General features: G+C 40.7%; 1 protein-coding gene across 1 annotated transcript in view; it reads right to left on the reverse strand.

Moving 5' to 3' along the window:
* LOC117563148 (mucin-17-like) overlaps nt 1–27,089 on the reverse strand; it is a gene marked incomplete at its 5' end in the record, with an annotated part of 48,405 nt that overhangs the window by 16,064 nt on the left and 5,252 nt on the right. Inside the window, 3 exons of the mRNA XM_034241323.1 lie at nt 21,933–22,211; nt 25,070–25,288; nt 26,535–26,598. Coding sequence (XP_034097214.1) covers nt 21,933–22,211; nt 25,070–25,288; nt 26,535–26,598 — 562 coding nt within the window. The remainder of the gene's footprint in view (nt 1–21,932; nt 22,212–25,069; nt 25,289–26,534; nt 26,599–27,089) is intronic.

Genomic DNA, 27,089 nt, shown 5'->3' on the forward strand with positions numbered 1-27,089 from the left:
CCCATTCTCACCGCGTTTATCAACCTTTTTCTTACTCAATATCAAGCCACACTTATTGTTTTTACTTCGGCTGTGACTGTGTGTGCTCAGGATGAGTTTGGCTGTGTTTCGCTGTGTATCGCTAAACAAGGAAACAACACCTCCACGGAGCTTAGCGCGATTCACAACGTCCCGACTGGTCCCGACCAATCGGAGCACACTGGGCTCACAGAGAGGGGGCAAGAGCTGCAACGAGCCGTTTAGTGGAGAGAGTGAATACACGTAGTTTACAGAGATGCTGTATGCGAAACCAATGTGAGTTTGGAAAATTGCACAGTATAAATCTATTCTAGTAGACCTCAACAATGGAATTATGATCAGTGGAAATTAGTGGTGCATTCCGATATTAGGAATTATGACGTCATCCCGATAAACCCGATACCAGTATTAATAGCCCCGATAATATACAATATATTTTTTAGGTAAAAAAAAAGAAAAAATACTGCGGTGTGGGTGGATTGGGATGAGGGGCGCTTGTTTTTCACTCGGCTCCTCCCGTTTTGCCAGTACTGTGGTATTAGTGGTTTAGGAAGAGGGGAGTTCTTCACAAATCCAGCGCTCCCTAACTCATGCCTGGCTGTGACGTAAATGGTGTGCGGCCGTGAAGCCAGGACAGTAAACAAACATGTCGCCGGTAGTATGGGACTATTTCAAAGTTTCAGAGTTAGATAGTTCGCTTGCTATTTGTATTAACAAATACAATGCAGAAGTTCCACGAGGAGGGAAAAAGGCAACGAGCTATAATACTTCCAACCTGATTAGTCACCTGAAACATCGCTACGATGGTGTGTTAAAAGCGTACGAAGACGCCTGCGCTGCTAAACTAGCGGCGAATCCAAAGCCAGCTGCAAAGGCACCGGGGCTTTTACCTATCGACGAGGCTTTTGAAAAAGGCAAGAAGTTTGCCAGAGACGACCCCAGGGCTAAAACGATCTCTAACTTCATCATATAAATTATGGCGCTTGACGAGAGTCAAAACTGTTCTTGGCTTTGTTTTGTTCATAGTAGTAATGCTCATGTCATTTGCTCACTACTAGTCTTTTTTTTACCACCAGGTGTGCAAAAACTACAGGTACATTTAATATATATTATATTATTATCGGTTATCGGTATCGGTATCGGTCTTGAGAAGCAGGAAGTTATCGGTATCGGTCTTGAGAAGCAGGAAGTTATCGGTATCGGTTTCAAAAAACCAATATCGTGCATCCCTAGTGGAAATGGCCATGACATGGGACCTTTAAGTGATGTGCGCCATCTTTCGTGATGCACACATCCAGCTGTAACCATAAGGTTTCCAATCGACCTACTCCAAAGTCAATAGCATCCTCAACAATATCATTCACCACAAGCTCTCAGTATCCTCATTAAGAGAGTTTCACTTACAGTAATCCTTTGCAAAGTGTGGTCAACATGTCTTAATTACTCTTCCCAAATGTAAATCCAAGCTATCTGCGACCAACGATAACAGCCTGGCGGATGGAGTGAATGTCAGGACCCTAATTGACTAGTGACCACAAATGAATCCAAAGATTTAAGAAGTGAGGTAACGACCCTGTTAACTCAGATATTTTTTACGATGAAGACTCTGGATCTTCTTCTTTCTGACAGCTGAGTAATAATAAATGTGTTTTAATTATTGAGGTGTGCTCAGTGTGCTCGGCTGAACTAACAGCTGCTGCAAGAAGAAGCAGAAGAGGAGAGGAAGCTGTAGTTATCACGTTCACACATCACGACAACAAATCGGACAACAGGAAGTCGACCTGTTTGTGTTTACCTGACAGCGACCTCTAGTGGTCAGTTTATCTGAAGCAACGCAGGCAGTAGTGAGACTTATTTAAGAACAATTTAACCATCATTTCCTACACCACAGATTTGAACATCATTACTTTTTCTGAAGCATTTATCGGCGTATATTAATAAGGCAGTTAGTGCTTGTTAGACAAAGCTCGTAACTCTAATGCCAACGGTCTTTATCTCCTCATATTAGACCTCATTGTGGAACATATTCCTCCAAACATATTCATTTCTCAAACACAAAATAATACTAAAGCTAAAACCTTTTTGGATTCAAAGTTTATCCATATCTTTACAAATGTACATACTCCTAGATATGCATGTTTTATCCGCTTTTGAACGTCTTGTTCTCTGTTACTTTACAGATGACAACATAGTTGTTTCTGTACAAAGATACGGCTTGGAAAGCCAAGAGTAATGCTGTGCTGCTGATTGTGTAATGTCTTTTTAAAAGTTATGAGAAATTGCATAGTTTGTGTGTTTTTGAAATCATTGATAAGAGACAGTTTGTTCCAGCTCTGAACTCATTTTTTCAGTTTGAACGGAGACATTTGTGGGAGTTTGTTCTTGAAAACAACTGCCAAGTCACACACACACACACACACACACACACACACACACACACACACACACACACACACACACACACACACACACACACACACACACACACACACACACACACACACACACACACACACACACACACACACACACACACACACACACACACACACACACACACACGATTGTGAATCAGTGTGGAAACCTTGGAGGAGGAGAAGGGAGATACATTCTCGGAAAGATTTTCTGGCTCAGAAACATTAATAACTTTCTGAGGACAAATAAACTGAAAACAAGACAAATTAAAACTGTTACAGATCTCATGACCTTCACACACACACACACACACACACACACACACACACACACACACACACACACACACACACACACACACACACACACACACACACACACACACACACACACCACACACACACACACACACACACACACACACACACACACACACACACCACACACACACACACACACACACACACACACACACACACACACACACACACACACACACACACACACACCACACACACACACACACACACACACACACACACACACACACACACACACACACACACACACACACACACACACACACACACACACACACACACACACACACACACAGTTTTAAACTGACCCCATGAAGCAACCCAACCTGGCTGTTTGCATAGTTTCAAGTTGTGAAGTCAAACAGCCGCAGATAAAACCCACAGGACAGAAACCAGACTTTCTAACCTGCAGAAAATTATAGTTTCTCAAACCTTCCAATAAATCTAAACGTGTGTGTAAGATGATTGAGTGTTTCTGCAGGATTTAACCTCTGTTCTGGTCCATTTAGTGTGTGAAACAACCGTTTACAGGCTTTAAAAAAAGACTATCTTTATGTGAGTGTAAGAGGCTTTGCAGTTACATCACAGCCAGCTGCGTCTCCATCATGGACTAAATCTGGACAATCAGCTGTTAGTTTCATTCTGATTCAAGGAGATGTGATACTGACACCATCAACTGCATCATCTATGGCCTCTGTGGCATCTCTTATTTTTTGTCATCACCATCCTGTCTGTAATAGAGATATGAAATGTTCCCAAAAGCTTTAATATATGTCTGTGCAGAGTACACAATTTCAGTGAGGATGTGCTGTGGTAGGAAGCTGAGGCTGTCAGACTTTCTTTCTTCATGTCTCAACCAAAACTAACGCAAGACACTATAAACTACCAACACTAGATCTTCATAGTTATGCTATATCTGCATTATCAGGGTGTCCGCGGGGTCTTAAAAAGTATTAAACGGCATTTTCCAAGGTATTACATTTTGTAGCTTGTCTTCAATAAGTATATGAATGGTCCAAAGAGGTTGTATTCTACAGTCTGCCTGAATGTAATCATTGCGTAGGTGTGTCGTGTGATTCTGTGTAGTTTATTGATGGCATCCCGTTGGGTTTGACGTCATCTGAACAGGACATCGCACGCTCACTGCTTGATAGCGCGAAGGTCCGTTTACGCCGGTTGTGAAACAGCATCGTTATGGGAAAATGCAAGTCTGCGTCCAAATGGTTGGAAGATAAGGAGGAAGGACAATCCATACTGTATATAGTCAATGTGAGGTAAAGTGTGTCGCCAAGGTAACCGGTTAGAACTCAAAGTGGCGATGAGGTCTTAAAATGTATGGAAAGGGTCTTAAAAGGTCTTAATAGGTATTAAATGTGTCTTCAGGATTCCTGCATATACTCTGATTATGTTACTGGAAGAAAATAGAGTCGCAAAGAGACTTGAAGGGTCAACAGAGATGCAAAACGATTACAAAAAGACACAAAACATCCAGAAAGAAAATCGAAGCAACTACAATTAAACTCAAAAACTGCAACTCAACACGACTGCAAAGAATCCCAAAGCTACTAGAGATACTCAAAACAGCGACAAAGACATTTAGTGTCAACAGAGATATAAAATGACAACAAATAGATGCAAAAAAACAATAAAAAGATAATCAAAATGACCAAAAAACATCTGCAAATGATCCTCAAAGACACTCAAGTCGACCCCACAGAGACTCAAAGTGACCATAAACAGACACACACAAAAAATCACAAAAAGACTACAAATGATTCTCAAGGAAAGGCTTAACCACCACAAAGACTCAAAGCGACAATAAAGACCCTAAAAAAAGACCATGAAGTGTGCCAAAACAACTGCGTAGAGCCTCACACATACAGTATATTTGTATACATACAGTATATGCATGTAGCTGGTCTCTGAAGTGCTGCTGTTGGTTGAAACCTGATCTGAACTTTAGTATTTGTTGACTTGTAATGTTATATTTCTTGACTTGCAGGTAGGTTATTAATCTAAATATTAAGGAACATTATGAACAGAAATCAAAATAGATGTTATATAATACATTATTTCTTCTTAGCCATATAAGTTAAACTGTCACAACCTTAAAACTGCAAAACAGGTGCACCACAAGGCTCAATACTGGGGCCTCTGCTCTTATGATTGATAAAGACAATAATAACATAGAAATGAAGTTAGGTTACAACACTGTTTGCATATAGTGGATCAACACATCTTTTTAAATGAAACCATTTTCTGAATTGAAATAATGAAACCCGACAACTTGATTGAAGATTTATTAAATGGCGCGTTTCCTGGTTTTGGTTGGAACTTTAGGAGAATTGGGATGGTCAGGAAATTCAGTATGTGACTCTGGGTTAAAATAATAAACTGTACAGGACCCAGTAGGATTGAAACGTAAACAGGATTCATAGAGAATAGGCTGAATCGGGAAAAACACCAGCATACTCCTTTAATGTCAGTCCTGTAAAATATCAAAGAGACAAAGGGTGTGTGTTTAACCGTGTTCAAACACACACTCGGTTAGAGGTGGGAGGGTGAATGTTAGCATGTGAGCTGATAAGAAAAGTGCTGAGTGGAACAACACGAAGCTGCAGAGAGAAACATAAATGTTGGTGGAGGAGAGTTTGATTTTATCCAGACAGACAGCTGGAGGAAACTCTGACGCTGAAAAATATCACCGTGCCTCTGAAAATACACCAACAGAAAAACACGAAATCCCACTGTATGATAGCAATTGTATGACCTAAAATTACAAGAACTGTGATGTAGTATGATTGATAAGGAAAAGTAGGTCAATGTTTAAGAAATCAACATTGGAATATATCTAATATTCATATTCATTAGCCATGTAAAACGCTTTAGAAGATTGTCTTCTCAGAAAAAAATACAAACACTGGAATATTTTGTGCAAGTAAACTAAATCCATTTGTATTTTATTGTTCATAATCTACAATTTCGCTAACGTGAGATTCCACAAGTCCACGAGATGCCAACGTATTGGCCAACTTAAGAAATTCCTGAGTGTAGGGGCTGGGATCGAAATAATAATAATAATATATTTGATTTAAAGGTAGGGTAGGTAAGAATGGAGAAACCAGCTCGAGTGCGCTAGAATTTGAAAATACACAACCGGAAAAGATCTGCCCCTTCCTTCAGACTTCCTTACAGAGCCCCTCCTCCAACACACACCAACGCGCACATGACCAATGAGGGCACGAGATAGGTTTGTGCACGAGATGGAAGGCAGGTAGGTAATACAGTATTTATTTAGCCCAACCTCAGCCCTTTAACACTATCTTGTTAATAATAAGTAAGCAGAGTTGATGTAAAAGCAGTTGAAGTACTCAGATCCTTAATTTCAGTAAAGGTAGGAATAGAACAGTATAAAATAGTACTGCATTTAAGTGTGGTAGAAAAGTACAAAAGTATTAACATCAAAATATATTTTAAGTTAAAGTGCACATCATGCAAAAAATAAAAATGTTTGTTAAAATGCATATGTGTTCATCACTTTAAGGTTGCAGCTGCTAAAGGTGGAGCTCATTTGAATTAATTTATATTTATCTCTAAGATATGAACGATAGGAATGATGCATTTGAACATTTGGTTAAACTTCTCTGACTCCAGATCTGCTGCAGATGGAGAACCGATGAAATATTAACCTGTTGAGGTGCAGATCAGATCATAATGTCTCCTCCTCTAACATCACCTTCATCATCATCATCATCATCAGTCCAGTGTTCATGTAGCAACTGAGCTGCAGCTGCCACATGAACACAAAAACACTACTTTTGCTTTAACTGTGTGTGTGTGTGTGCACGTGTTCGTGCGTTACGTCAAAGTGATTTCTGTCCAATTTCACAGTACGACAACCATAGCCTCACCTGCGCTCCAGTTTGTCACACGCACACACACACACACACACACACACACACACACACACAACACACACACACACACACACACACACACACACACACACACAACACACACACACACACACACACACACACACACACACACACACACAACACACACACACACCACACAGTTAACACATGAACACACACAGTACACATGAACACACACACACACACACACACACACACACACACACACACACACACACACACACACACACACACACACACACACAGCTCGACTTGGTTGAGGTGATGAATTATGGATTAAAGTGACTATTAATAGAAAGTCTCACAGTTGGTGCTGCTGAAGCTGCAAAGCTAATCAGAGAGTAACTACTTTGGTTGAGTAAAAGAAAAAAAAGAAATGTAATGTATACAAAATAATTAAACATTGAATTTCAATTTTAAATGTTTTTTACTTTGATGGGTTTGATGCATATTTTCAATACAGAGGAACATGACACTGTTAATATACAGAGAGTTTAAATACATTGCTAATTTTTCCCTATATTATTAGCAGGAATACAAATTTAAAACACAGGATTTGTTTTTGTGAATTTGTATTCTTATGACATTTTATAATCTAATCTCGAGTTTTTAAACGTTTTTTATTCCACCTTTTTCTTCTAGTGTACCTCTGATTTAAACTGGACTTACTGTCAAATAATAATATTGTGTTTTTAGCAGATAGAGTGACTTTGTGACTTTGATATCTTTGTGCCAAGTTGATTGCACATTTTGAAATCTTCACAAGTTGAAAATCGACGGAGATTCAGTTGGTTGACAAATATATATATTTTTCACAGTATGACATACATATTAGGGAGGGAATTATAACCTGGCTAAAATCCTCACGATTACTATTACTTTTGACTGTGATATGCCACTGCGAATCGCCAATAGTGGTAGGGCTGAACGATTAATCGATTTTAAATCGAAATCGCGATTTGAAATGATGCAATTATCAAATCGCAAAGCCTGCAATCCTTTTTAACATTTTTTTTTTTTTACACATTTTTTTTTTTCTTCTTGTGTGTCAGTCATCCACACCAATCAGAAGTGCTGTGCTCCACATGTACCAGCCATTGGTAATCAATCAGAAGTGGCCCATGATAGAAGGTGATAGACAGATTGATCCAATCACCTGCCAAGTCTTTTTGAAAGTGCCTGCCCTTTCCAAATGGCTTCCAATGGAGCTTTAGATGGTTTGGTAAAACAAACCACCTGGGTCAGGTGAGTAATGCTCCATCACATGTTTCTATTACAGGGTGAGTCTGAAACTGAAGCTTGACTTTAAAGCAACCCAACGGGAGTTTCATGTAAGTTTAGTTCTTTCACTCGTAGCTCGGCTGCGGGGGTGCTAGAGACGGGAGCACGTCGATACGACCTTCCTAGCCGGAGTTATGGCCGCATTTTACAATAAACTTCCGTTGGGTCGCTTAAAAACAAATATCGCAATTCGAATTGCAATCGCAATATTTGTCAGAAAAATCGCAATTAGATTTTTTCCCAAAATCGTGCAGCCCTAAATAGTGGCATTGAAATGTTATTCGTATCAAATACTCGTTTTCTGGTATCGTGACAATGTTAAGTCTCTCAACACGCTCTCAAATCCCTTACCCATATTACTAAAATATACAACAGCACTGAGGGGTGTAACAGGAAGTAGGTCATTGTGGCTTTCGTGCTCTTCTGAACTTGCCTAAAAATAACATGTGTATATATTTTTAATTAAGAGGTGTAACCTCAGATCTCGCTGATACAGAGTTTAAGCCATGCAGCTTTTTGAACCTTTTTTCTCTGGTTTTAAATTATTTATTAAGACTTTAAGGTACTTTGAGATATATAAAAAGAAAAAACTAGTGCCAGTGCATTATAACTTTAGGGATCATTTCCTTTACCTTTTGATAAAACTCCAGTATCTAAGTGCTATTTGTGATCCAATATATGTCACCTTTTACGTAACATTAACCTAATTTCTTCACTGTGAGTTGAGATGTTTATTTAAGACCAATTTAGGCTTGTGCAGATGTTAATACAGTGATGACCTATTTGTGTAGTCCGACCCTAAAGGTAGCATCTCCCTGGTTCCCCTGACTAAAAAGCCAAAGGGATTTTTCCATTGGATTTTTGAATATTGCAGATAATAAGAAATGTAGTAAACACACGTTTATGATACTTGTATGTTTTGTTCAGCGGGATAATCTACACATAGTAACACTACTTTAATAACTATTGAAGAGTAAATGCAATCTCCAGAAGTAAAAAGCAAACGTTAGGCTACAAAGGAACTACAGCACGGTCACATGACTTCACGTCACCACCGCTAAGCTAAAGGAGGCTAATGTTGGGCTATAAAGGAACTACAGCACGGTCACATGACTTCACGTCACCACCGCTAAGCTAAAGGCGGCTAATGTTGGGCTATAAAGGAACTACAGCACGGTCACATGACTTCATGTCACCACCGCTAAGCTAAAGGAGGCTAATGTTGGGCTATAAAGGAACTACAGCACGGTCACATGACTTGACGTCACCACCGCTAAGCTAAAGGTGGCTAATGTTGAGATATAAAGGAACTACAGCACGGTCACATGACTTCACGTCACCACCGCTAAGCTAAAGGAGGCTAATGTTGGGCTATAAAGGAACTACAGCACGGTCACATGACTTCACGTCACCACCGCTAAGCTAAAGGCGGCTAATGTTGGGCTATAAAGGAACTACAGCACGGTCACATGACTTCACGTCACCACCGCTAAGCTAAAGGTGGCTAATGTTGGGCTATAAAGGAACTACAGCATGGTCACATGACTTCACGTCACCACCGCTAAGCTAAAGGTGGCTAATGTTGGGCTATAAAGGAACTACAGCACGGTCACATGACTTCACGTCACCACCGCTAAGCTAAAGGTGGCTAATGTTGGGCTATAAAGGAACTACAGCATGGTCACATGACTTCACGTCACCACCGCTAAGCTAAAGGTGGCTAATGTTGGGCTATAAAGGAACTACAGCACGATCACATGACTTCACGTCACCACCGCTAAGCTAAAGGTGGCTAATGTTGGGCTATAAAGGAACTACAGCACGGTCACATGACTTCACGTCACCACAGCTAAGCTAAAGGTGGCTAATGTTGGGCGTGATGAAGTTTAGTCGTCTCATTTAGACACTTGTTAGCAACCGCTGTTTTTAAATTGACCAGTGGGGTATTTACTGATGTATTTTATGTCGTAGGACAAAACGTTTAAATCTCTTCAGCTTGTGTTAACTACAGACCTTATATCAGGCTAAAAAAAACAAAAAACATGTTCAAAACAACATTGGCTTCTAAACTAGCTAACTGGAAGGGGTAACATGCGGACTAATTTATTGGTTTTGGGACTCATTTCTCTCTATAGTGTTGTGACTGATGTTTTTATAGTTTTCACTGTGTTCACAGGACAGATGATAGAAAAGGCTGACGACCGAGTACTACATCTCTTCACTGGACTGTAAGTCACTCTTTATCTCTCAAACCAAAACAATGCAGCTCTTACACTAAACAAAAATCGAAATGTCATTCTAGAAACATGTCAGATTAAAGTTGTACTTCATGTTTATCAGTAAATGTTCTTTTAATAATGATTATGTGTCACTGATTCTGATTAGTTTGAGTATGAACATCTAGCTTTTGGTTTACTGTGTCTGAACATGAAGTCACATCTGGACTCAAACTGACAGCTCCATCAGTCAGCTGTGAGTCACTGAGGCTTACTGTTATATAACGCACACACACACACACACACACACACACACACACACACTCCCTACTGAGTTCAGCAGTGCGTCTATCTGTATAATTGTCTGCGTACATGTGTGTGTGTGTGTGCGTGTGTGTGTGTTGTTATAGATCAGTCATCGGTTGCTAATTAGATAAGTGGAGTGTCTGTAATGTGTGAACATCCCTCCAGATAGCTCATCTTGAAATGATTGTAAATACTGCAATATCAAGTACCTCTCTAGAGTTAAAGACAGAATATCTTTATGACCTAATGTTTAGTTTAATGTCTAATTTATATTCCCCTTCCTCGATTCTGTACCTCACAATAAAATATATTTTGTACAAATATTTTAACCGTCTGATAATTTTATTTTCTTAGATTTCTTCCTCCAGACCATTTTACAAAATAAGCAATATCATGTTTTTTATCTAAGTTTCAACCCCTCACTTTTGACAGGAAGAACATTATTTATGCTTTGTACATTGTTTATAACTAGAATAACACTACAAATATTAAATAATAAACAGTGGGGATCTCAGAGGATATCCAGCTGATCAACGTTAGCTTTGCGTAAAACCAACAAAAAGCATTCAGTCATTAAAACAGTTTTTACTGAAGAAATACAAAAACTGTGAAATCAAAAAATACTATTTAACCCTCCTGTTGTCTTCGGGTCAAATCTGACCGATTTACTACTTTCATCAACCATAACTTTTTTGTTTTACATTCGATTGCATTAAGGCTTTATGATATCCTTCACAGTAGACATTTGAACATATCAAATTGCCGATCACCACTTTCATTGCATTTTGGATGATTTAGTCAACTTTGTAACACCTATGGTGTTCCCGCTCAAAAATGACCGCCATAAAGAAAAGGAATTAGTAACCATCTGGATCAGATAAAAACACACACACACACACACACACACACACACACACACACACACACACACACACACACACACACACACACACACACACACACACACACACACACACACACACACACACACACACACACACACACACCACACACACACACACACACACACACACACACACACACACACAAGATGTGTTCCCCCCCTTATGTGCCAATCCCCCCATGTGAATCACACCTGAGCCTGGCACACACACAGACACACAGAACAATTTGACACATTTCCCACTCTTATGTGCCCCTCCCCCCACCTGAATCACACCTGGCACACGCAATACATGTTCAGTGTCTATTCTTTGTATATGTACTGCAGTTGTTCATGTATACCAGTAGTCTGATACAATATGTACAGTTTGAAAGGGTGTTAAATGGTTTCATGTTAAATGAAATTTGGTGATGATTAATGGTTTTTGTGTTTATGTAATAGCAGTTAAAACAGGACCGGTCAAATTTGACCACGAACACCAAAGTAAGGGGGGGAACGAAGACAATAGGAGGGTTGAATGGAAACAATTGAAGTCGGTTTTAAAACTTACTTATACATCAAAACCAAAGTGATAAGAATACGAAAATAAATAACGAAAATAACTTTCAAATAAAAGTCTTCAAAATAAAGCTTTAACCCAGTTGTATTTAACTTTATCATCGAAGCTATTAAATTGAGTCATATAAACAGTTTCTCCACCATGAAGGCCCTAAAGCTGTTTTCTCTCTGGAAATAATCGTATTTACTCATTTCTATAATTCTTCTGTGAGCTGCAGCCTGGGCCAAAGTGCACTCCTCTTAAAGGATTAGCTCACTAAAAACACAAAAGCATGTTTACTAATTCTCCCCTGATGGTATCTGACCCGTGTACACACACTTACACACGTTCTATATTTAATCTGCACATATTTAGACATATCTGTTTAATGCAGTGCAACAGAAAACTCACAGGAGATAATTTTTACAAGAGCTATTTAACTAGATGGAAAGCAGAGCTGTTAAAACATTACGTCACAGTTACTCAGCGATTAGTTTTATCAGGAAAATGTCTTCTTGCGTTTTAATCTACTAAACACTTTGTCCTTCATACATGTAAATCCACTGATAGTCACGGTGAAACCAGCTGCTGCTCGACTGACCTGGTTATTGCTGACACGCACACACACACACACACACACACACACACACACACACACACACACACACACACACACACACACACACACACACACACACACACACACACACACACACACACACACACACACACACACCACACACACACACACACACACACACACACACACACACACACACACACACACACACACACACACACACACACAATGAGGTGAAACCATTTAAGACATTCCTGAGTGCTGATAAGGATGAAGGAGGAGGAGGGGAAGTAGGATAGAAATGAGAAAAGAGGGAACGTGAATTTACATAGGTTTGACATGCCGAAGATAAACAAATAGTGTCGTAAAAGTCCCTGATAGAGGTAGAGAAAGTACCAATCATTTACTTGAGTAAACGTAGAAATGCCAGTGTTTAAGTTATACATTTAAAATCTCCCTAAACAGAAAGTACAAAACTGTTGAAAGCAAAATGTACATATGCAGTAATGTCACATGTACTTTTACAGTATATCATTATTGTAGTGAGTAGTTTTAATGCCATGTGTTGTGTAGTTACCTACTGAAACTACAACAATGTTGAAGTTAGATGCTAGCTTTTATTAGCTGATATCACATGATGCTAAGTTAACAACATGAAGTAAGGTGTGATCAGGATATAATGTTATTATGATGTGATCTTGTTAAATTAAGGAGATGTTTTTAAAGCAATGTAAAATAGATATTAGTGTGAAATCATGACATTTCCAACACCTAGTAAAATATTTAGTGTTAAATTAAATCAAAATAACATGACGCAAAATAATAGTGCCTTAAGTTGAGTGAAGATTTTCTTTAGTCGAGCTCAGAACCACAAAAATAGAGCATAAACCCAGGACTCCGTTATGTACTGTCCCTTGGAATAATTTAACATAGCCTTTTTAACCCCAAATCTAAATAATTAGTAATGTTAGACATGTTTTAAACATATTTGCTTTTAAGAGTTAAAGATGTGCTCAATTAAAAAGCATTATTAAACATTTAAAAACGTAAACATTTGTAAAAATAAATACACATTCTTTACACAATGATTATTCTACTGAATGAATCTGAAAATGTCACTGACCCCATAAGGACCTTGAACCTCTGGTGGTCCCCGGAACACACTTTGAACAAACACACACACACACGCGTGCTGAGAAACTTACGTTTGGAGTCCTTCACAGTTTTCAGAGCGGACTGCAGTCGCTCCAACATGATGAACAGAGTAGAAACAGAGCAGAAACCAGAAGCTACCTGTCTGTCCGTCTACCTGTCTCTCTTTCTACCTGTCTATCTGTACACCTGTCTCTGTGTGAGGCAGGTTTTGCCTCTGAAAGCGAACAAGCAATACTGAGAGTGAGCTGGAGTCAGAGCGAGAGGGAGACAGCTGGAAGGGAGGCGTGGCTAACTGAGTGCAGATCACACACACACACACACACACACCACACACAAACACACCACACACACATGTTAACAGAGGAAATTATTGTTTATGTTTCAGAGGAGGCGATGCATTTGAGGTCTCTTTAACCGTGCTGTAAACCTCGTTGTTCTTCCACCTGAATGAAGCTGAATCAGTGGAACAGACACAGAAGCTCAGCTGCTGCTTTAATCAACCATTTTAACTGTGAACGCACACATACAGAGAGCTGCCAGCGCCCCTAGAGGCTGCAGGCGTAATTACAGCCATATTATGAACAAACAACATCCTGATGATTTATTTAGAGTCCGTCCCGACACCAACACTTGTGTTCTTAAGCACTTACTATACACAAGAACACTTTTAGAAGTATTTTCAAAGACTAGACTCTGACAATCTCTTACATTTGAAGAGTTTTTAAGTCAAGTAGTGTCACAGAGAATATACGACTTTGCAAAGACTTGGGATCATGCAGTGTCACTGCAAGACTACAACTAGACTCCTTTTCCCCCCTCCGGTTTCTGATGGAAATTTACAAGAAGGAACTGTTGAACAAAAGGGTCAATACAAAAGAGCTGCTTTTTGCCACAAATGCCCTGCAGTTTGATCCAAAGCAGGGGTGGGGAACCTTTTTCCTCTCAAGGGCCATTTACATTTTTACATCCTCCAAGGGGCCGTTGTTTATTAATAACAACTTTTTTTTTACTGTCATATATATTTTATACCTGTTTACTTTATTCTCTTATTTTTTGATAACTATAATGATCATACAAAGATGTGCCTTTACCTCACTGGTTGGAGAAAAAGCTTCTTATATTCGTTAGCATAGCTAGCTAACCAGATGCTAATAACAACAAAGTTATTGACCGTATGATCAGTATGACAGATGAGCAGATGGCCACTGGGCTTTCAACTAAAGACACAGCCACGCAAAAACTGCGGCATGTGTACGGCTCCTTATGGGTAGGCCTACTGCAATTTCTGAAGTGCCGGAGCCGTGTTCTGGTGCTCTCCGTCAGAACTGCACCCCTTTCAGACGAGACATATACCACGCAGTTTTTCCCATATATTGATTTATTTGTGGCGGGCCGCCACAATTAAATATCGTCCGCCACAAATAGATCTCGTAAAAAAAAATGTAAAAAAAATGATTTCCCCCAAAAAAATAAAAATTATTTTCATAAAAAAATAAATAATTTTTGAATAAAATATATATTTCATTGTAGAGCGCAGTTAACCGCTCAGCCCCTCTTTGCGTGCTCTTTGCTCTCAACGGCCCCTGAGCCCCGCCCCCTCCTCTCTGCAAGACATTTCTGAAGTTTGAAACCAGATGCCGCGTGCCGGAGAATCACTTCACGAATGGTTGGTATATGCATACATTTGTCCAAAATGGATGTATTCAAGTTAACTCTGATAAGTTAGTCTCTCTGTTCGTATCACGCCGTAAATCGCGGAGACCCAGCTCTTCAAATAAGTTATTAGCTAACAAGCATGAAAGGAGCCTAGCTAGCTAGTTGCTAGCTGGTTTGTCGAGGTTAGCACGCTGTGTAACATTATAGCGCTCCTAACGTTAGTCAACTATAGCAGTGGTTCCCAAACTTTTTGTGCCCAAGGCACACCAAAGGACAAGTAAAAATCTCAAGGCACACCTAGCCCTTATAACACGTGTTATCACTCATATCATGTAAAATATCTGTAAATGTGCATAATTATTTACTAATGCCAAATAAAATGTGACAAAGACAACTATATTTATTAACGAAATATTTCAGAAATTAATTTGAAACTTTATCAAATTAGGCTTCATCAAAGCAGCAACACACTCATTTAAACCAGACAGGTCACAACATTACAAATGAGGCAAAGGAAACTCAGCAGAAATTCAGCACAGAGAACTGTCAATGCAAGGAAGCTGCATTGTCCATGGTCCTGAACTACAAATCATAAATGTAACATTTCAGAAATCAGCATTGAAACATGTGCTATTGTAAATATTTTTGCCGACTTACAAATTAGTCAGATACATGTGCCTGTCGGGGCGCGCAGAATTTTGTAATCCTTGGTGGCACTGAGGAGAGGGCCACTCGCAAGTCCTGTTCAACAGAGAGCCGTGACCTCCTGTTCTTCATGTAAACCAGAGTAGAGAACGCCAACTCCAGAGATGGGGTCGTTACTAAAAAAAATGTAATATATTACTTTAAAAAAAAAAAGTAATATATTACACTACTTTGTTACTATCTACATAAAGTAACTCGTTACTTTACTCGTTACTTTACTCGCCGAGCACGTACGAACTGCGCATGCGTGAGTGGCAATAACTTTCCTTACCAGCAGGCGGCGGTCGTGTGTATTCGTCATTCAAAACAGGCAACAACCGGAAGACAGAGAAGAAGAACAGACTGCGTGATATAAACAAACAACAAATAGCGTGTGCGGTAGCTTCACCTTAGCATGTGTTCTTTGCAGGTGTTTGTTGAGGTTTGACGTGGTGTTTCCAGCAGTGGATAACAGCTTCTGGCCTGGACACAGTTTGCACCTCACCGTCACATTCCTGTCTATTCTTCGGACGAACTCAAAATAATGGGCATACCTCCACCCCTCGAAAGTTATCGCTGACTCAGCCATGTTTATGCAGCACTGCACGTGGAGATGTGGACGCGCAAGTCGCGCAGATTACGTACATATAAACCTACAAAGTACTGATAGTAAATAAAAAAATTATTATTTTTGTGTAGTTGTATATTGCAATAATAACGTATGGTTGTCACACAATCCCACGGCACACCCGGACTTGCCTCACGGCACACCAGTGTGCCGCGGCACACCGTTTGGGAACCACTGAACTACAGACTGCATTTAATTCTTTAACTCTGACGCTGAATGATGTTTGCTCCCTCAAACCAGATGAATATAGAAACATATTTTCAGAGGCAGAAACGGGCTCATCCTGAAGAGGAGCAAACACAGCCTGGAACAGAGGTATTAGCAAGAGTACCTATAGAAACAAACGTTGGTGGGACACACGCGGGAAAGCTGAACAGTCCGACCAGTGTGATTAGCTATCCAATTAATTTGTTTGAAATATTTCCAGGCTTCAACCAGTGCTAGTGTAGCAGCAAGAGGGGTCAGGGAGCCGTGGCAGAGCCAGTTAGCTCAGAAGCAGCAGGTGAGATTGACAGAAAACACAGAGAGATATAGAAGCAGGTCAGGTGGTCAGAAAACCAGATTTCTGAGGCATCATTTCTATTCTTCTGTGCCTCATTTCTGTAATTGTGAAGCAAGCAGCAAGCATAGACACACTGGATTTGATCCAGAGTGGTTGAATATGCCTCCATTTTAAGGCCCCGGCCACACGAGGATGATAACGGTCGTTTCCGTTACCGTTCTGTGTCATATAGACCATTCGGCCACACTAGGACGACAGAATATGGTGGGAAGGTGGATAGAACGGCATACGCAACGCTCTGGGGGGTCCAACGCTCCGTGTGTACGCCCTATACCAGGCATCCTCAAACTACGGACTCCGGTCCGGATCCGGTCCGGATCCGGTCCGGATCCGGTCCGGATCCGGACCGAACCACCACTGTCTCCGGACTCTGAGCAAATTATACTTTTCATATGTATTATCTCTCTGTATTATATGTGAGACATCGCCACAACGCATTCGCAACGAGTCAAAATTATCCGCTATGTCCACTGCAAACAGCGCTCTGCATGTCTGACTGTTCCACTGTGTTCCACCTGTGTGTGTCAACGCTTTGGTCCAATCACATTCAGCATCCAGTCAGCGTTTTTTTCCCCCAAACAATCTGCGAATCAGAGGCACAGTAGGGCGGGTCTTCGCGGAATGCGGGTGGGAAAAATGTGTGTGTCTCTTTCAACCTGTCTAAGTCAGAGCGAGAATTTAAAATAAATAAATTCAGAGCGAGAGTTAACAGCTCATCTAGTTCCATCTGTACTGTAGCTAGTAGCCTAGTTTCACCTACCGGGGTGGCAACTGACACCCCAGCTGCCACCCCAGTTGGCAGCTTTGTTTTGAAAGAAAAGTTGTGGCTCATCGGACATTTATGAGAGAAAGTCTCTAATGTCCGAGTGCAAGTGAATGCAGCACAAGATGCACGTCATGTAACCCCTCCCCCGGTCCTGGGCGCGAGCGTGTACATACGATTGGCGGCGATTTCATTTTGAACTGGACGGCGCAAAAACGAGGAAGCATTCGGAACCCAAGCACTGAAGCAATGAGGTATTGCGGTCTACACTGACAGAGAAGAGACTGTCAGTTTGACTGTACTCAGCATTGAATCAAAACGCACTAAAGCTTTGATCTTAATACGTTTGTGAGGCGTTTCGCTGAACAAGATGGTAATCGCCGCATTCAGCTGTAATAGACATGTCAACTTGATGCTCTGCTCACGGATGAGCATACACAACTATTAAGATGATGACCTTACGTGTGTAAATATATCTTTTTCTTTGAGGGGGGTCTGCCCCCAAAAAACTGTTTAAAGTCCTGAGAAAGTCAAATAAGACGTGGTGTAAAACTACACTGCCCAGCCAAAAAAAAGTAACCACTTTGATTGAACTAGGCCAGTAGGTAAGGACTTTTCCACTGGATAATAACTGCAGTATAAAAGAAATGCATGACTGAAGTTGATTGGAGACCATGTTGAAGGCAAAACAAAAAGAGGAAATAACAGGTCAAATCAAGCAAAATCCCCTCTCCAGATCCACAGCAACCAGAAGAACATAAATACTTGGCTGGTGATTTGATTCATCAGCTTTGTGATGGAATAAAAAATGCACAGTGCATTTCCTTAGCTGTGGGTGAGTCCACTGACACCACTGACAATGCTCAGTGCTGGTGTTTGTGAGTTTTTATGATGAGGCAAAGGGGGAGTTTGTTGAGATGTGTTGGGGCCTGAAGAACCTCAGTGGGACCACACAAGGGGGAATACATTTATAAAGCAATAATGGGAATGCTGAATGAAAGAGGGTGCAAGCTGCCTTTATTCATAACTGTGCAGCTTCTTACACTGCGACTCGGAGGGGTCAAGCACAGACCACCATAACAATGAAAACTGCCTGCATACAGATTATTTTTGTTTTTGCAACCCTCGTTGTTTTAAGAATCTTGTTGTAATAGTTTAAAAGTTTGAATGAACCGTGATAAACGGACCCTTTGTCTTATTGAAACATTTATTTGGACCTTTAAGATTTTGTATTTTGAGTTACCCCTGGCCCTATACGATCATTTTCTGAATAATGATGAGGCAATAGCCCCGCCTCTCCCCACCTCTGCTGCTCACCCCCGCGTCAAAGTAAACTGCCACACTGAATTCAGTATTATTTAATCTATTCTCTCGATATGGACATAAACGCGACTGAAGTTCTAAATCTGACAGGGACACGGAGGACACGCTAGCTCTGCGTCACCTGCAGCCTTTCTCCTGCACCTCCCGCTGTGTGATTGCAGCTGGGGTTGTAACGGAGTAAAGTCAAAACCAACACAACTTTCAGTCAGATCATCACCCTTACACTATCTTTGAATTACCTCTCAACTACCTAAACTAGTTATAAATATGTGTATTTTTACTTGTCGGCCGGGGTCACTCATTTTACTGGAGCAAGCTGCTGCGATTAAACAGGACACTGACGGCTGTTCCGAAAGACGAGGGAGGAAAAAAGAGAGGGCTCCGTGTATTTTATTATTATATTATATAGATTCGTTATTCATTTGTTTTTAAAGCTCAATAAATAACAAAGAAGACCTTTGACCGGCACTTTTATAATTTGTCCGGGAAGATTTAAACTTTAATACACGTTGACTGGCGAAAAACTCTGCCCGGTTCCCTCGGCCCCCCACCACGGAGAATAAACAGAAGGGCAACCATGACAACCATGCTTCTTTCGCTGCTTTTGTGGAGGAAGTTACAAAGCGGCTTACGTACAGGCTCCTGCATATGTACTGCAGCTTCTTCTCAGTGGTTGGAGCTAAACGGAGCGGTCCTCGTGTGGACAGACACTATCCGGATGACTATTGCGTGGTGGACGGAAGCTTTTTGCGATTGCGTTTTGCATATGCGTTTTACCCTTATCGTCCTCGTGTGGCCGGGGCCTAAGCCATGGCTATACCACACACAGCATGGTCAATTTGATGAATGGGCTGAGCTCTACCCCTGCCTGAGCCTCCTTGCGGGCATAGGACTAGTTTATCCCTGTTTCTAGTGTCAACTGGTGAACGCGATTTCTCTCGGCGGTGAACAGAAAAAGCATCACTTTGAAAAGCACAACAAATTATTATGCATTTCCTTTATTAGTTCAGTTTGTGGTATTCCATTTTGCTTCATCCTCAGGTGAAAACAGACCTCCGAAACCAGCTCCAAGGAGAACACCTGGCTGCTTGCTTGAAGATCTCCATAAATGGACCCTGTCCTGAGGCCTTCCCTTAAGATAGGGCATTAGAATATTTGTTCAGGAAGCCCCGTAAAATCGGATGTCAAGACAAAGGGTGCAAACTTTGCACATTGTCTGAACATCTGAAGCATTGTGTAGCCGAGCCAAATTTTATTTTGTTTGTTTGTTAGACATCCTAGTCGTGGTGTTCCAGGCGGGATTTGAACTCGGCACTTAGCCCTCAGTTACAGGAGAATGTAATTAAATGTAAATGTATGTAATCTAATGTAAATCACTTTGGAATAAGGCGTCTGCTAATTATATTTTTGGGAGAATAAACCCCACAGATCCTCAACTCCGGTGTGGCTCACTCATTTACAACACGGGAGGGGTGCCCGCCGGGGGGTGCCCCCACAAATAAAATAAAATTCTGTGGGAAACACTGCCACGTGATGACACGTTAGGCTCGTGTTGTGTTCAAGGACCCTGACCTTGGCCGAGGAAAAACAGGCCTCGCTTGTTTAATTATTTTGCGGTCTAGATTTCTTAAATTGTTTTCTTTTTTGCGTGTGTTTATAAATTACCTCGCGGGCCGTACCAAATGGTCTCGCGGTCCGTATACGGCCCGGGGGCCGGAGGTTCCCACCCCTGATCTAAAACAACAGCAATAACACTCCTAACTAATACTCTAATCAAACTCAACAACTCTACGTGTTCTCTCCTTTTTTCAACAATCAAAGTTAACAGAGACTTTATCAGGTATTTTGAGCCTCCCGTGACTGCCCTCCATCTATTGTTTGGTTGACAATGTTCCCATCAGTGAACTTCATATTTGCATTAGCCAAGCCTTAAACTTAATGAGATGGCATATTGAACAGAACATCACAGAACAAGAAAGGACTGAGTGATGACATCCTTCCTTGCACCAGCAAATCAATTTAGCAATAACACAAATCTTGTGTTTTATTCCAATATCTGGCATTTTTCTGCATACGTGAAATTGTTTAAAACACATTTGGTTTTCAAAAATATCCACTCTATTGACAAATGGTTCATGCTTATGCTTATGTTCTGCTACTTTATATCATATTTGTAATGAAAAAAGCAATATAAAATCTGGATCAAAATATGACATTTGGAGCAATGAGGAGAATATTTGTCTCTTCAGGCTTTATTGAAGTCTCATGCCTGATGTGAGTCATCATTTACTCACTAAATATTTTTTCCATTGCACTTTGCCTAATCAAATTCATACATTTTTAAAGCCAAGCCTGCAGACTTTTTCTTCCATATTCCAAGATTTTATTTAACAAATCCACCTTTTCACTCGATTGCAAAAGAGCTTTAAAAAAGTGTGATCGGAAGGAACCACATAGTTTCTCTGATTGATCAGTTAATATGACATTTAGGGACCACCATGTAAAAAAGCACAACAGCCGTGACTTCAAATGTGATGGGTACTATTATTTTTAGCTTACATGTATTCTGTATTCTGCATTTTGTATATTTTGTATGTTTCGTAAGTAATTGCTGTTGTCTAATTTTTGATGTGATGGGTACTCACCCCCGTTCACTTCCTGAGAGGCGATGACAAATCCGAATCCTTCTCCCGACCTCCTCCTCAGCTCCACCTCCAACGTCTTTACTCCTCCTCTTCCATCCTTTGCTATCGCTCCCATCGCTCCTCCCCCTCTGCTGGGGGGAGGCCCGCCGGCGCTCTCCTCTACGCCCAGTAAGTCCCGCGGCTCTAAGGTTAGCGTCACAGGAACTGAGTCCAGGAAGCTGGTGCTCTGGATGAGGGCCGAGGCTGGGGGCCCGTTAGGCGTCTGCGCAGGAGGGGCCCCTGGGAAACATAAAGTGGAGTCAGATTTATAGAGAAAGGAGGAGGAGACAGAAGGAAGTCGTTCAAGGGGGAACAGGGGCGGATCTACGGGGGGGGAAAGGGGGGCAAGCTTCCCCCCCCTACGGTAGAGCCTTGCCCCCCAGCTGCCCCCACTAACTTTTGTTTCTCCTAAAACTGTACTAAAACAAACCTACACCTATTTCCACACAGCTTCTCAAAGCACAAAACAAGCATTACATTAGTTTAAAAGTGAATCATTTAAATATCATTTTAGGCCCGTTAAAAACGCAGCTACGGCCCTGCATTAAACTGCGGAGCGGCGTTCACACAGCCCGCGGCTCACACCGCTGCAGAGAGGGAGCGAGCTGTCCCAGCACCCTATGGATCAGCTTCCACTTGGAGCATATTCCCTTTCCACTAGTTTAGTTTTTTACTAAGGAGCTTGAAACCTAAATATTAATAAAACGCTTTAGTTTGAATCGATAGCGTTAACAGACGGGCGTCACGGGCGTTACGTTACAAAATACTACGCAGACAGCGTTAGCTGGGAGATCGATCACTTTGCTAAACTACGCGGTAGCCTACTATTAAATCCACGTAAACTACACATCACAGCCATGAGGCCAGATCAATGAAACCAGGATACATCCTTTACCGTAAAAACTGGATCCAAACACAGCTGCCTGTGTGCGCTTGATCAATACTTTCTGATGTTATATTTATGATATGCTACATATTAGCTAGGCTACATGGCCCTAACGCGTAAAGTTATACAAGCATTTGTACCAGTGCTTTTCACAAGTAGACTCTTGCAGGCCAGAGTATAGGAGTGATTCAACAACAACAAAAATACATATGAGAAGTGATCAGGACGAACAGAAAGAGGAAAAGAGAGATGAAGAGACCAGGAGGGTCAGAGCAGGAGGAAGAGGAGGAGATGAAGAGACCAGGAGGGTCAGAGCAGGAGGAAGAGGAGGAGATGAAGACATTAGTGAAGAAGAAGAAATATATGTGAGGAATAAAGATGAAGTATCAGAAAGAGGGCCAGAGGCAGGGGATCAGGAGTGCAGAGGAGACTCCAGCTGGACCACATGGTATGTTCTTATTCTCCTTACATATTCCATTACAGCAGCACAATCTAGCAGCTCTTAGTATTGACAAATATTGATTGAAATGTGTTGCTGCACAGGTCACCTGTAGCTCTCTGAAGAGATGGGTGATGTCATTTGTGTACTTAATTATAATTAAGTACTTACAGTATGCAGAATTCTGAGTATTCTCTGAATCGGGTGCCTTTTGGGTCTTATATCTTTGAAAAAATGAAACCAAAATGTTTGGTCATAACATCTGGTAGTGGACTACTTACATTTTCCCACCTCAGGCACAAAATATAAATAATTACTAGAATTTCCTTGAAAAAATGTAACATGGTTGAAGTTTTTGACAAAAAGTAGGCATGAGACCTTGTTTAGCTAAGATATGGCACCACATGGAAGTCAAGGACATTACAAAATTGTAATATTTTCCAAAACTATTGTTTATTTTTGTAATAAACAATTATTTACTATTATTAATTCATACAACATAGTTGAAATGTTGAGCTTGTCAATCTTAATCTGAAAATACAAAAACTGAAATATAGGTAAGAGAAGAAACTGACACTTTTGTGATGTAATTCCCTCAATGCAGATCACACATGGACTGATCCATTATTTTAATAGGAGGGTATGGTATGGCGTGACGGGGTTGAAACAAACTGAGGGACAATATTGCAATTTCATAGATAATTCAAGTATTTATTCAGAATTGATTTTTGATCAGTTAAAGTTGACAAGCATGTGATTATATTAGCAGCAACATTTTGGGATAATTGGCCATTTTGATTTGTTTAATATTAAATTAATATGTAATAATGCTTAGTGAGGACATGCAAATATGTCTGTCTAAGACAACCAATTTTTGTGTCTGTCTAAAACAAAATATATATTTAGTTTGACATTGTAATGCAAAACAACCTGTTCCATTAATTCATTGCTTTAAAATACATTTTGTAGTTTCCTTTCATTTAAAATGGTTGAGGTAAGCTTGGGGGACTCAAAGGGCACCCGATTGTTTGTCTGAACACCTTGTTTCTCTTGTGCATTAAGAACACTTGTGTTAGGGCATGAATTAACAATAAATAGGAGTATTCAAATACCACGTACTGTCCGCCATCCTATGCCACCCTGGCATGACCTCTTGCCCCACCATGTAAAATGTTCTAGAACCGCCACTGAGGGGGAAATACAGACTGTTGGGAACTTGTGCAATACACCTGCATTGTGCAATACATACACTTTTATTGGCAATTCTCCTTTTTTTACTTCCTGCTTCTTCACACACATGCTCTCCAGTACAGGTTAGCTCTGAGTATTAGCGATGCTAATGTAAACATCGACCATATTACATCCAAAACAGTCGGGCATTGTTTCTGATAGCAACTTTCTGATAGGGCCGTGGGTCCACATTTCAGATATTACGTCATATCGGCAGCAAATCTGGATCAGCTCCGTTGTTCCCACGTTTTTAGAGATTTGGGTACGGAGGAAAAGAGAGAGGGTTTTATTTTCGGACACTTTGTGAGTTCCCTGACACACCGGGGACACAGGTCCCCTTTAATATGTTCACTTAGCTATTTAAATGTTGTTAGCACTTATTTGTCTATTTTGTATTACTAATGTGTCCTTTTTCTCTATATTTTCCATGTTCGCTTTATTATTGCTTGCCTTTTATCTGCTTTGTCACTTTTGCTTTAACGCTGTAAGTGTCCCCGCTGCGGGACGAATACAGGTATTCTGATTCTGTTTCTAGGTAGTTACCTTGGTGGGTCCCTATGGCTGCTAGGTGCCCCTCCTGAGGACCCTCCAGGGCCAAGCCAGCCTGGCTGAGTGGGGGGACGCCCCCCAGCAAGGCACCCGTGGATGTGGAAGGCAAGTCGGCTGAAGTTGGGGGGAAGGAGGAGGAAGGAGTGGCCAGGCTGTGTGGGGAGGGGAGGGTCTTGTAGATATTTGGGGTGACGGCTGGGGAAGACATCGGACCTGTGAGAGAGAGAGAGAGAAAGTTATTAAAGAGGAGATATGTACCTAATTTTCTGGAGGGACATTTAGTATTCTAGCATTTCCATGAACTAAAACCTATTAAAACACTACAGGAAAGGGAAAGGGAACACCCCAACAAGTGGCAATATAAATGGGCAAAAGTAAAAAATAGTAGACTTACATATTATATAAATAAAGAGGCAAGCACTCAAATAAAAACAAATGATTACACCATGGTAAAACAATAAGTTGAAGTAAGTAAGACAAGTAAGTGAACATACAAAAGTATTGAAGGAGCCAGTAACATCAACAAAGTGTAAATAAGTTGTAAAAATAAAGTGTAAATTGCACAATGGTAGGTTTGAAGTAAGGGGATTTACATTTAAAATAAAATGAGATGTTAAAATAATCTTAAAAATAAGCTCCTGTTCAAGAGATTGCTTATTAACAACAACAACAACAACAACAACAACCAATGAATACAAAACAATAGAATAAAACATATTTAGTGTATATAAGAAGTAATGCCAACACTATGCCTATCAGAATAACAATACAAGTAAACTAATATTGGAAATAATGGTTAATGGACAATCTATTCATACAGCGGCTGCAAAACAAGGTGCCACCTGCACAGGAAACTAATAATAATAATAATAATAGCACGCACACACGCACACGCACGCACGCACACACACACACACACACACACACACACTGTGGACTTTTTCCAGGCCTCCTCACTCCTCACAACTTCCTCAAAATCCCAGCACGACATACAATAGTTTTAAAATGATTTAAAAGTATGCGTAGTTTGCAAAGAGCAACACGGATTAACGCTTTAAATGCTGCTGCTGCAAGGAATCTTTTCTTTGGTGCAGTGTTTCCTTCACTAAAGGAGACAATAAAGGAAGCATTAAAGCTCCTTTCCTTAGCATCTAGAGAATTACATTTAACACTCTGGGGTCATTTCACTCAGTAAGGAACCTCCCTAAGAGAAAAAGACGATTCAACTGCAGCCACACACACACACACACACACACACACACACACACACACACACACACACACCACACACACACACAACACACACACACACACACACACACACACACACACACACACACCACACACACACACACACACACACACACACACACACACCACACACACACACACACACACACACACAGCTGGCCATGCCTTTGAGATATGATATTGAAATGATATTGTGTTTAAGTTGTACCTCCTCTGTAGACCAGTAGCACCACCTCTCCCTGTTTGGTGTGTTCCTGCAGGGTTCTTTGGACCTGAGGAAGGAAATGCACCAATTGTTATGGTTTCAATGGGTTTAAATGGCATTTTCATAGTTTCCTCTATGCATCTTATCTTTGAACTTTCAGACTCAAACACTGGAGGCATGATCATGTGCCATTCATTGTGAAAGGAAAACAACATCCTGGTACCACCCAGTGCGATGCCAGTTCAACCCAGACGAGGGGACAATGCTTAATGCCATTGTCCTCTGACTAGCTGGAGAAACCCTGTCTTGGTTTCTGTGAAAAACAAAAGCTTAATAAGAGAACTAAAATACATAGTGTCAATGACTTCCTGGATCTTGAGCTTGAAGAAGAAAAAGGATGCTTTGAAAAACGTCACTTAGGAACTACTTTACTGCAACTATTACTGCTTTTTCTTTGCCACTCTAAGGTTGTGTAGTGTAATGCAGTTGTTTTTATAAATGTAGCACGCAACATACTTTATGCCATGCTAAATATCCTCATTGTTTACCTTTTGGCTT

This window comes from Gymnodraco acuticeps, unplaced genomic scaffold (genome assembly GCF_902827175.1).
Source record: "Gymnodraco acuticeps unplaced genomic scaffold, fGymAcu1.1, whole genome shotgun sequence".
NCBI classification, from domain to species: domain Eukaryota; kingdom Metazoa; phylum Chordata; class Actinopteri; order Perciformes; family Bathydraconidae; genus Gymnodraco; species Gymnodraco acuticeps.